Genomic DNA, 13,183 nt, shown 5'->3' on the forward strand with positions numbered 1-13,183 from the left:
TGTGATAGGGCAGAGGGAAAACGCGGGAGGGGTCTCCCCATGAGGAGGGCTGCAAATGTGAAGTTTATCATCCCTCATTTGTAAGCAGGAGGCTTCTTGCATTTTAGCTCTCCATGTGGAAATGGTCAGTTGCCTTCCCTTCCTCTCCCCACAACAGGCACCCTGTGAGGTAGGTGGGGCTGAGAAAGCTCTGACAGAACTGCTCTGCATGAACTGTGACTAGGCCAAGGTTACCCAGCTGGCTGCATGTGGAAGAGAAGTGGGGAATCAAGCCCAGATCTCCAGATTAGAGTCTGCCGCTCGTAACCACTACTCACCAAGCTGGCTCTCAGAGACGAGAAGCAGCAGCTAAAGTGGGAGGGAGGGCTCTGTCAACACAATATAGATGAGGCAGATGCTGATGGGCCAGTAGTGCCCTGGATGGCCTGCTGACGTCAAGGCCCTGCCAGTCAGTTGCATGATGCTGAGAAAACCATCACTTGGCTTGGCTGCTTCCTTGTCTTTGCCTGTTGCAACTATGTCAGCCCCCCCCCCGCCCCCTCAGCTGCTGTTCAGTGGTAGCAGCCTTCTACCCCATGCTTTACCTGGTGTGCAAACTAGTTAAAGCTCAGAACACCTCAGTAAGCCGAGGAGTGAATGAGGCGGCACTAGCTTTATAACCCCTCACGAAGTGCCAACATATAGCAGTTTCTGCCTCAAACCACTCGATTGCCTGGAAATGGAGGCAGAGATCTCTCACGGCAGTAGGAATATGTATAAGTAATATGTGTGTAGGAAGTAAATCTGGCCTTGTACATTGGCTCTTATTCATTTCACTCCACTACCGGTGACTGTAATCAGATAGACACATTAGCTGACGAGATGGCAGCACAGGGGCCTTCGGATATTCACTGCGCTGAAATGATACCTGTAAAACTGGAAGCCCCAGTTTAAATCTTTTAAAGCCAGTGCCACTACTTCATGAATCCAGACCTCATTCCCAGCCTTAAGTTTGATTTAAAAGTATAAGTGGACATTTGTTAAGCAATTCTGAAAATTAAAATGCACAGCTTTTCTGCAATTAGGTATGAGAAGCGGAAGCAGTGATTTCATAGCTTTGGGGGGAAAACAGCTGTGTCAGTTCTCACACATAATAACATTGTTTCTTTATGCCTTTTTATTGTTTAAGCACCTGCTCCCTATTTGCTCCTTAGTCATGTTTTATTTTAACAACTTCTCTCTTCTCCTTTTCAGATAGCAGATTTTAGAGAACAACAAACAAAAAAAGTTCTAAGTTGCCAGAAAACAGCTCCCAACGGCCTTAACATTGGGAAACACTGAATGCCACAACAAGCATCCCCACTCTAACTCACTTCTCAGCTCCGTTGTTCTGCTTTCCTGCTTGCAGAAAGCTGACAGATAGCAAACCTGGTGCTAAAGAGAATATAAGAGACGTGAATTACATGAAACTAATCTAAAAGTTGCTTGTTTAGGGAGCTGAGGACAGAATGCTGAAACATTTACCTCTTAACATGCCTAAACAATAATTTTCCTTAATCAGAATAGTTTAAAACTATGTGGGATATTAATTCACGGATCAAATTTGGTTATTAAAAATCTGATTTAATTTAAATTCCTGCCCTAACTTGAATTTCCGTGAAGACCGATGCGGGTGGGTAGCTGTGTTGGTCTGAAGCAGCAAAACAATGCTTGAGTCCAGGGACATCTTTAACACCAATGGAGTTTTATTCACGGTATAAGCTTTTGTGTGCATGCATACTTCTTCAGATACAATGAAATTGAAATTACCAGTCCTTCTATATGGGTAGAGGGTGAGCAGTAAATAGCATACAACACAATGAAGATGTTTAACAGATTGAGGGATCAAACAGGAATAACAAGCTTAGGTTACATGGTTACCATTTGTTTGGATTTAATTAACTGAGACCCTGGCATTACAATCTACTCCTCTCAAGAATGACCTTACAGCAACTTCTTTGAAGTGGGATCATTGGCTGTGTAGAGTATCTCCCCTGTCTCCAGAACAGAGAAATACATTCTAATCTACCGTTCCAAATTATATTACATTCTACTATTCATTACATTTCATTACAATCCACTATTCTAAATCAGAAATAAAATAAAGAGGATGTTTGGCCTTTCTGTGGAATTGGTGAGAATACAGATGTAAAGACTGAATGAGGTTAGCATATGTAGTGAGATAAACCAGTATCCCAGTTAAGTCCTAGGGATTCTGATATCCCTGCTAAGTCTTGGGGATTCCATTGTCCTGAGTGTTGTAATAACTTGCAATTCAGCAATTTCCCTTTCTAGTCTATTTCGGAAGTTCCTTTGCAAGAATACAGCTACTTTGAATTACTCTCAGCATTCCACAATCAAGGATACATCTGCCCATCCATCTCCATTGTTGACATTTATTTCCTTCACTATGTTTCCCCTTGAAATTAAACCCACACAAATGGTAACCATATAATCATAGAGCTAGAAGGCACCTCCAGGGTCATCTAGTCCAACCTCCTGCACAATGCAGGAACTCACAACTACCTGCCTACTCACAGTGACCCCACTTTCATGTCCAAATGATCCCCTCGACCTCCCCCCAAAATTTCCAGAATCCAGCCTGGCCTGGAGGAAATATAAAATAAGCTTCATATTCCTGTTTGGTCCTTGGATCTGTTAAAATTTTTCACTGCTAATTTAGTGCTCAACCACTACCTCTATGTATGGAGTGGTCACTTCTAATTAATTGTATCTGAAGTATGGATGCACACAAAAGCTTATTCCCACCAATTCAAGAAACCCTTCCAGGGCCATCAAGATTATCTATCTATCTATCTATCTATCTATCTATCTATCTATCTATCTATCTATCTATCTATCTATCTATCTATCTATCTATCTATCTATCTATCTATCTATCTATCTATCTATCTATCTATCTATCTATCTATCTATCTATCTATCTATCTATCTATCTCTATCTATCTATCTATCTATATCTATCTATCTATCTATCTATCTATCTATCTATCTATCTATCTATCTATCTATCTATCGTGATATAACCATATATGGCCATGTTGACCCCCCCTTCCCAAAATGGCCAATGATGGCTCTGGGAAGGGGAGAGGCCCCGGGTGGTCATAGAATCATAGAGTTGGAAGGCGCCATAAAGGCCATCTAGTCCAACCCGCTGCTCAACGCAGGATTAGCCCTAAGCATGTTCACAGCTATGTTTCCCAACCAGATTCTGCACGATTGCACCACTTCTGAGGTTTCTTGAAGCCTGAAGAATGTTTCAGGGGCTTCTCAGTAGTAAAAAGAATTGAGAAAGGCTGGCTTATACCTTGAATAAAACTCTGTTGGTCTTACAGGTGATACTGGACTTGAATTTCCATGAAATCAATGGAATCCCTAATTCAAGTGCTGAGGACTGCCAAAAGGGTTGCACCCTAACCAAGTATAAGTCATCATGAATAATTTAGAGCAGAGGTTGATTTATTACAGAAAATCCCACAGCTATATCATGGGTAATAATGCAAATGTCTGAATTAACATAAATCAAATGGTAGCTTCATTTCATAACTCAGTACCCCAGCAGACAAGAGTTATAACTAGATACATTGAACTAGATACATTGGTGGCAGAATAGGGCTACCAATCCCATTTTAGGGAATTACAGGAGATTTAGGGGAGGGAGGGACCTCAGTGGGCATAGAATCCGCCGTGTAATTCTCCCATTTCCTGTAGGGGTATTGTGCTGTAACCTAGAAGATTAGTTGTCATTCCTGAAGACCGCCCCCCTAAAGATGCAACCTTCCAGTAGAGGCATTCATTAAAATGCAAAGCTGGTTCTAGGTGTGATTTCAAATGGGGATATGACACTCACTACCCCCAGGTGGTGCAATCTACTGGGAACTTCTGTGCAAGCCCTGTTAGGATTGCCAACTCACAGTTGGGAACATCTAGAGATTTAGGAGTGGAGCTTTGGGGAATGTGGGGTTTGGGAGGGGAATGACCTCAGTGTATAATGCCATACAGCCCACTGTTCATAGCAGTCATTTTCTCTAGGAACTTGATCTCTGTCATCTGGAGATCAGGTATATTTCTGAATGATCTCCAGAGTGTACCAGAGGGCTGGCCACCCTATTGACATGAATGGGTGATGTCCAGAGGCAAAAAAAGGGACAAAACTTCTATACTTTTAAAAGTTGCACTGGATTTGAAATTTTGGCAGCTGAGGCTTATCTCTATGTACAGGACTCTTGCTTGACAAAGACTCAGGGTTGACAGACTCCCTGCTTCCAGTCCCTAATCCCAACTGCCAATCAGCTGGCCACTGGGACAGGAACTTACCAGGGAAAAGGAGAAGGCCTAGGCCTCATTGCTGGCATCACACAGCAGGTGACATAAGCATGACAGCAATGTCCCAGTGACATACTGGTATGAGGCAAAAACTCTTATGGTAGAAGCCAGTTCTACCACAGAGTTCTTGCCCAAATATCAGAGCATCACCTGTATGTCCGGGATATATGACATCACTCCCTATGCTATACCAGCTAGGCCTTTCTCTTTCTCCTTGTATTTCCCCCCATCCCCCGCAGGCTGCCAGGAGGAACTTGGCAACTCTACAAGACTATTTGCCAAAATTTCGTTTCTAATTCCAGTAGCAATGGTATGGGAGACTTGGTTTGTCTATTTTATGAGAGATCATCTGTTGTGTGTACACTTTTCACCCATCAAGGCAGCCAGTAGATTAATCTCCCTTTATCTGGCATGGTATATACTTGTTTTCCAAAACTTCATAGACCTGCATATGACCACCAGGAGCTACCAAATAAAAAAGGTGGGGAAAAAAACTATACCGGCGAAATATGAGAACTGCCCTTTTAGCACCAGATAGCCCTGCCCCCTAGCTAACTAAGCCCAGCATTGAGTTATTGATAGAGTTAAGTGTGATGAGCAACTTACAGATGTGGTGCTTGTCTAGGAACCAATAGAGGAACAAATCTGGACTGTGATAAACTGTACAGACAAGCTCTTTGTTTATATTAGCCATTAAAATGAGAACTCAGTATTGGCTGCAATTCTCATGCCACTTGTATTCAGAGGGCTTGCTCTGGAGTAAGTGTTTTATGGTTTGCATCCACTGCAAGAATGCAGAGTGACGTCTCTTATGTCTCCAGGCACCAGGCCATTTCTGCATCAGTCATTTTTTCCTGTTCCTTAAACACCTACGCACAGAACCTCTTATCTTTTTCAGATATTTGGTATATATTCACTGTATGTATGCACAATCCATTTGTTAAAGGACATTGTTACAGATCATTTATTATAAAATGTGCATTCTTTTACATGCCACTGTCTGACTAGAATATTTTTAAAGAACAGAACACCCTGTGATTAAAAAACAACAACAACTCTGGCTTAATGTGTGATTGCCACTTGGGGGAAGATATTGATACCAGGTTTGAAATATATATATATTTTTGGCAAGTCACTTTATCTTACCTTAGCTACCACAAAAGGGTATTATAAGGCTGAAGAGCTACTTATTTGCAAGTCCAGGTATGGAAATGCCAGTCCCATTCGTGTTCCACTTATCCATTGTTCCTCTTAATATTGGTGAAACAGCCCTGGGGGTGGAGAGTGTCCTGGCCGCACCCTGATTGGCCCTGAACCTACTGCCCTCCCTCCCTCCCTGGACGCTAGCCACTTTGCTCTCCGATGCTGCAGGAGCCAGCGTGTGTGAGAGAGAGACACAGAGACATAGAGAGCCCTGCCAAACCACAAACCAGCCCCTCATATGGCTCCTGCTCCAAGAGGGGGAGGGTGACACAGAGAGAGAGAGATTTGCACCTGCTGGTGTCCCCTGGATCCTAGCGCCCATTGCATTCCTGGTTGCAATAGGCTTTCTTGCTAGTAACATATATATTTGTATTTGCAAGATATGTTATTTGGATGGCAAAATAGATGATATTTGGATGGCAAAAAAGAGATCACTACGTTTTTCCTCTCTCCAGTTTTGTGTTACTGGTCCAAATAAAAAAATTACCCAACTGAGAAAGCTATGCTAGCAACATGTTGCAACTATCACAAATTGACTTCCAGGAACAAGTCTTGTGAATGTTCAACCGTGTCCCATCCCTGGAGCTCAGCCCATGCCCAGAACTCATCAAAATGTGCACGAAGAATCATCGCAATCTTAATTTTATTTAGTGCATTCACAAGATGAACAAATCTAAAATATCAACATGTGGTATCTTCATCATATAATTAGCCACATAACATATCTCAGTGTGAACTGGCCCTTAATTTGAAAGGCTCCCTTCCACTTGGAGGGAGTATCCTCACTAAGGGTTCCCAACCTTTTTGAGGCTGCGGGCACCTTTGGAATTTAGATACACAAAAACACAAAATGGCTGCTGCAGCAGCTTACCTGCAGTCACACATTCAAGATTCTTGTGCTGCGGTGGCATCTGCTGCCAAAGCAACCTTTAAAAATATCTGCAAAGCCAATCATATCTCCAGTGGTCAACCAGAAGCCTTGCTGGGCAACAGCTCACTTTCGAGAAGCACTTATCAGCACCACCAAAAGGTTGTTCAGGGTACCGTAGTCCCCATGAACATCACATTGGGAATTCCTGCATTTTCTTCACAACCGGGCAATCAGATGAGTGCTGTGGATTCTGGGCTTGGATCTCAGATCCCAGGTGGACATGGGCTGATTTGGAGGGGACACAACACAGAAAAGGTGCTTAAGCCTTTCCTTTGCACAGTTTTCACCACTGGAAACTGCCCCAGGAGTTCTGTTTGCACAAATGGGGGCTCAGCATATACTGATGCCATTTTCCCCAGTGCAGCAAATGTTTCTCCAAGAGTCAGTTAGGGCTGGGAACACAGTATGGGTGAAATAGGAATCTCATATCCACATGCTGCAGCCTTGATCTGAATATGGAGTCTTGAGCATGGTTTAAAAAGATGGTCATAGGCTTTTTGCACTTCCCCTGTACCACCCTTTTATGCATATGCTGATTGCTGATGTAATTATGGCCCAGCGTTACCTCTTTTCCTTTCCTGGAGTTATTTTTCTCTCACCATCTTTGATCTGCCTACTTGTGAACGGCTATAGGCCTGTAATTATGTAGGGATGTCTCTGCAAAGAAGCATACCAGCTACTTGACATTCCAACCCTGGGGCAAGTGCTTCATCCTATCTAGAACCCACACAAGGATTGCAAGAACACCACCGAAAAAGATTGGCGGTGACTGCTTTGTGATCTTACACAAATTGGCTAGCAACTCACTCTCTGCCTGGCTTTGCTGTCGTTAATATCCTGCTTCCTACAAGAAATCTTGTGATTTTATAAATTGTAAAGATTATGGCTGCTTTTAAGAATTGTAGTGGTATATACATAAATTCTACAGAACAGGGGTCCCTAACCCTTTGGCACATTAGCGTGCCCGGTGCCTAAAGATGGCCACGATTTAAACCAAAATGTAGGAAAATTACTAACCTACTTATTTAGATCAAAAGTAAACATTCAATAGAGCAGTGGTTCTCAACCTGGGGGTTGGGACCCTTTTGGGGGTTGAATGACCCTTTCACAGGGGTAACAGCAGGGTGAGTAGCTTGGTTGGGGGGGGGGATGCCACCCAAACAACAGCCTTTCGGGGTAGATCAAGATAGAACATTCATCTGCCTGGAGGAGCAGAAAAGAGCGATATCGGCCTGGTGGGACAAGAGGCAGAACTGAACTGAGAAACCCCGGGGGGAAAAAAAACAATTTATATACAATCATTAACAATGGATCTTCACACCATTGGTCAGTTTCGGCTTAATTTTTGTGAAAGAACACTTGCATAATTTTATGGTTGGGGGTCACCACAACATGAGGAACTATATTAAAGGGTCGCAGCATTAGGAAGGTTGAGAACCACTGAAATAGAGAAATGTTAACTTTAATGCAATCCATTTTGGAACAATATTTTACTGTGGAATCCTTTTATTTAGCTACACATGTTTACCTAGTCAGTGTGATTTTTTTTGGCTGTTTTCTGTTAGCCAAGGCATTAATGTCCAAGTCAAGAGTTGTGGACAGACACTCTTAAAATGTCATGTAAATGTTCATCTGTAAGCTTCCCCTATCCAGTGATCAGAAGCACTGGGCTATATACACGGGCTAGGAACAATCTTTTACAAATGGATTGTGAATCTGGTCTACCAGATGATAGTGTTGCAATCCTAAGTAAATTGGATACTATGAGATTTATTTCTTAATATACACAGTCCCTTTAAGTTTAAATATATACCTGCTAATATGTTTTAATTTTAATACATTAAAAATTGGAGGCCCTCCAAAAAAGGGCAAGTAGACAGAAAGAGTGAATGAGGGCAGCCTTCCACCTGGAACAGAGGATATGCCATTAAGTTGGGTTCAAATTATATGCAGCCATATCACTGCTTGCCAGCCAAGCCTCAGTCATGAGAAGTAAAATGGCAGCCAGAGAGAGGGGAACTTGGCTGGAGGAAGATGTGAGAAGGGAAATGCCACAAGCTTCCCTGATAAGAGAGTACTCAAGGGGCCACTCACCACCTCCTGCAGTCACAGATGTATAAGAAGACTCCTAGCTGGAGTGAGGAAGGAGGAGAGGCAGAAGCAAGCAGGGCCAGAGTCAGAGCAACCAGCTGTTGTTGTGGAAGGAAGAATGCTTTTGCTTGCAGCAGCAACCTCACCAATATCTTTGGAAGCCACTTGCTTTGATGGGTGGAGCCTGTAGAAATGTTCAGTATGCAAAACACTTCGTATCCTTTTTTTGCAAAAATACCACGTGTTTTACTGTCATTTTCCCACCTTCCTTTGCAAAAGAAGACCTGACATGTCCTGAACTCATTCACACAGCGACTTTACCGTCCTTATATACATACGTAGCTTCAACATGGTAATTTGTGGAGGGGAGAGTTAAAAAGCTGAGTGGTATGAGTGCCTGAGATTTGCTGGTTAGCAAAGTACCTAGAATGGCCAAAATGCTATTGTGGAGGATGAGAACAAGAGTGGGGTTGCAGAAGGAACAATGGAGATCAAACAAACTATTGTCTTTTTTGCAAGAAAGGGACAGGATGAACAGCAGTAGATGGTGCCTCTTGAGGCAGGAAGAACAGTATAGGTGTAAGGGAAAATGCCCTGAGGATGACAGTCAGAGTAGTTCAGCAGTGGAATAGGCTGCCTAAGGAGGTGGTGAACTCCCCCTCACTGGCAGTCTTCAAGCAAAGGTTGGATACACACTTTTCTTGGATGCTTCAGGATGCTTAGGGCTGATCCTGCGTTGAGCAGGGGGTTGGACTATATGGCCTGTATGGCCCCTTCCAACTCTATGATTCTATGATAGCAGCAGATCAGGTTGGAGGGCCTCACAGAACGAGGTCAGGGGCCGCATGCGGCCTGTGGGCCTCAGGTTGGTTGGAACCCCTGCTATAGAATGTCAGGCAGTGAATGATCGGTATCTGGGAAATCTGGTTGATGTTATCTCCAAACCTGAAAGATAAAGGTGGATGGCTTTGGGAGGGTGGTGGTGGTGGATTGCATCACATTCCTGCCTCACTCTCTCCCTTCCCCAGACCTTCCCCGCAAATCATCAGAAGTTTCCTATTCCAGACTGATTCCGCATGAGGAATTTGCCCCCAGGACAGCCTCTCATTGTTCGCGGGTTTTATTGCTGCTTCCACATGACGTCAGCAGCAACCTGGAGCTCTCAAGTGGCTGGCGTATGTTTTCCCAAGATTTGCTCCGTGATGAGGAAAATTGCCAAATCTTGATTTCCCTCTTCTTGCTGCACTGCGATCTCGGAAGCAAACAAGCACAAGCCTCGGTAGCATTCACCGCCCTCACACCTGCCCTCCCCTCTCCTTTTCCATATTGAGAATTAAAAAAAAAAGTTGTTGTCTGCATTGCTGTGGGACCGCTAAGCTACATGCCCTATGTAAAAATAAAATGTTCTCCTCATTGCGCACTGTAATTTGGGGATTTGGCAGCCCAAATACATTCCTGTTTGTGTTTTCTGGCAGTGCGGTATGAACGGGGAAAGAGGGGTGTGTGTGTGATGAAGCAGTCCTCTCCCTATCACCTTTGCATCCATACTCTTTGTTTTAGAACTTTACTGTGAACAATCACTCAGCAATTCCAATGTTCAGCTTATCACAAATCTACTGGAATATAAAGAGAGACCTACTACACCAAGAATCCCCAAAAGAGATCTAAAGAGGGAATGCTTTATTGTGGCATGATCCTGCTGCAACGTGGAAGTGTAAGTTAAAAAAAATTGTTCTGGTGTTGTGACATTTTCTCATAGCAACTTGGAAGTGCACTTAAAAAATAATAATTTGGGGGCTTGGGGGGGACGGAAGTTTGAGAACTTAAAACAACAGCTCTGCAGGGATTGGTGGTTTGCAGTGATTGACAAGCCAAGGAGTGGCGGGGGGAAGTTTGGGTTATTCTCACTTGCCACCTCGTCGAGATGCAAAAAGCCATGACAAGGCAGCGGGAAAATGTGGGAGGGGTCTTCCATCAGGAATCTTGCAAACGCATGGCTTCCAATCACGTGTTTGCAAGCAGGAGGTGGCACAAGTTTTATACCTCTGTGCAGAATTGGTTCCAGAGTTGGAAGTCCTCATGAACAGACTGCTCAGAGGGCCCCAGCATTTAGTCCAATATCTCAAGTGTTCTAATGAAGCCACCACAAATCCTTCCACAAAAGCATAAAGCATGCAGTTTCTGCAGGAGGGGAAAAGGAGGGGGGGAGGGCGTATCGTGTCAGACACCCAACTTCACAATGGTGCACAGTTAAACACACAGAATCTCACTGAGGGCAAATGAAATAAGCAGGAAGCAGATGGAATTTTAGAAATGCTGAAACGACAAATCAAACAAAAAGGCTTCCCTTTCCTCCAAATGCCAGCAGTGCCCCAATTTTGCCTATTACAAATGGTCTGAACTCATTACACATTCACTTCTATGAAACAACAATGTAGGATGTCTGAGAAATAAATATGGAGATTTGAAATTCAGGAAGGAAATAGAAATCCAGAATGTGACAGACAACTATTTTCCCAGAAAGGATCACCCAACAAGGGGCCATGTTCCCACCCAACCAAGAACCTTCATTCAGCTTGCCCCAAATCCTGGCATCCGATTGGAGAGCTCCAAGGCTTACACATATAGGCTAGATATTAGGAAAAAGTTTTTCACAGTCAGAGTAGTTCAGCAGTGGAATAGGCTGCCTAAGGAGGTGGTGAGCTCCCCCTCACTGGAAGTCTTCAAGCAAAGGTTGGATACACACTTTTCTTGGATGCTTTAGGATGCTTAGGGCTAATCCTGCGTTGAGTAGGGGGTTGGACTAGATGGCCTGTATGGCCCCTTCCAACTCTATGATTCTATGATTCTATGATTCTATAAACCAGCACATTAAAATCCGTACACACACGCTTTTCTGCTGGACTATTATTCTGCTCTTTGCATACCAATAAAAGACTGTGCTGGATCAACAAACAGCTTGCTCTGAAAGTCTTTGTCCTGAAGCCAGCCTTGCCAGATGTAGAAAGAAAAACAGATTCCTGATACAATTTCACCCCCTACTGGAGAAAAAACAGACCTAAACCCTAAATCCATAGGTCAGATGTTTTATTTAGTGATGTATCCAATGCATCAGGCTAACTTATTCATTCTAAATGCACTGTTTACATCATAAAGGGAAAATCAGCACGGGGACTTTATAAATGTATACACCCCCCACACCCACCCCTATATATATTTTCCTGGTTCATAATAGTGTTGACATTTAGTGAAGCAACCGGAACAAGTAATGTGGAACTCCACCCTTACTTTCACTGAAGCAACGAGCAAATGCTTTCATTCCTGCTGAACAGAATTATAGAAGATAGGCTTCTCTTCACATGACAGATAGGATCTGTAACAGCCAGTATGTCAGGCAGCAGGAACGCCTTGCAGGGTTATTAGTTGACTCAGATGAGGCTACAGATCATGAACACAAGCCATTCTGCACAACGACCAATGTTGCTAAATGTTTGCAGTATGCAGAAATGCTATATTTAATAGTGGAATTTCGTCATTCCGCACACCTTCAATTCTAGCGGAATACTGAAGTCCCAGTAGCGGTCTATTCATTCCCCACAGGTTTCCAGTCTCGCCGGAATCGCAACAAAGGAGGCGATATTTTTCCACGCTTCTTCCCGCCCCTGGCCATCAATCAAACAGAACAGCCAATGAACTGTTGTGTTCGTGTTCCTGAAAAGCCCCTTTCCCTTTAAAAACTGTTTTTTAAAAACCCGAAAACACCAGTAGCAATGAATATTTGTTCATTCACTGTCTCAGAAAGACCTTTTTCTCTGGCGTGGGAGCTAGCACTTAATCGTTTACACACTCTTCAAGTTAAAAAAAAAAATCCCCCCAATGGGTGCAATTTCTGGCCCAAATTACAGACAGTGTCGAACAGGGGGCTGTATTGTGCTCGGAAATCTTAAAGACAATTGCAAAAGGAAGCTTTGTTTTACTGTTAAGCACTTCTGCGGAGGGACTTCAGCCAAAGAAGCCTCGCTTATTTGTTGCTTTTGCCAGTTTAAGGGAGGGGGGGGAATGGCGTTTCTGGAAGCTTGGGGGCAAGAGTTAGGGAGGTGACTTTCTTTCTACAGCTATTTTGAGAGCGCACATGTCTTTAGCTGATGCGTTGTGGCTTGTGCTCAGAAGTGTAGCATTTTTTTCAGAGGGAATCCACTTTTCTGGATTTCCCCCTAAGCGCTATAATTTCTGATTGTTGCTGGAATTTGGTGGGAGTTTTGTGGTTTGTTTATAACGTCATGCGGAATGTTAAATTACCTTTACAAAAGGTAAGACTTCGGCTACATTTAAGTTGTGCAGAATGGCCCAAGATAACGAAAGGAAAGCAAAAAGCAGGATTGTTTAACATCGTGGGTCAAGAACACATGCGGGAAAATACATCACTGATCCAGCCCTCAACAATATCCTTGCATGAACAGAGGCATTCTCAATAAAGCAGTGCAGCTGTGTTACAACCAGTAGTAATTTGGGAAAGGGCATAAAATCAAAGAAGGTGCTGCAAAAATGGTCAGAATCATCTCCAGGTAAGGCAGACCTCTGTAATGCTTACAG

At 43.4% G+C, this 13,183-nt stretch overlaps 2 protein-coding genes across 2 annotated transcripts in view; one reads left to right on the forward strand and one right to left on the reverse strand.

Annotated features, from left to right (window-relative positions):
* The window catches only part of USH1G (USH1 protein network component sans), a 33,045-nt gene extending 27,666 nt beyond the window's left edge, over window positions 1-5,379 (forward strand). Inside the window, exon 3 of the mRNA XM_077327878.1 lies at window positions 1,234-5,379. Coding sequence (XP_077183993.1) covers window positions 1,234-1,237 — 4 coding nt within the window. The 3' untranslated portion in view covers window positions 1,238-5,379. The remainder of the gene's footprint in view (window positions 1-1,233) is intronic.
* Window positions 1-13,183, reverse strand: part of OTOP2 (otopetrin 2) — a 91,359-nt gene that overhangs the window by 46,416 nt on the left and 31,760 nt on the right. The window lies entirely within an intron of this gene.

Source organism: Paroedura picta, chromosome 3 (genome assembly GCF_049243985.1).
Source record: "Paroedura picta isolate Pp20150507F chromosome 3, Ppicta_v3.0, whole genome shotgun sequence".
Classification (NCBI taxonomy): domain Eukaryota; kingdom Metazoa; phylum Chordata; class Lepidosauria; order Squamata; family Gekkonidae; genus Paroedura; species Paroedura picta.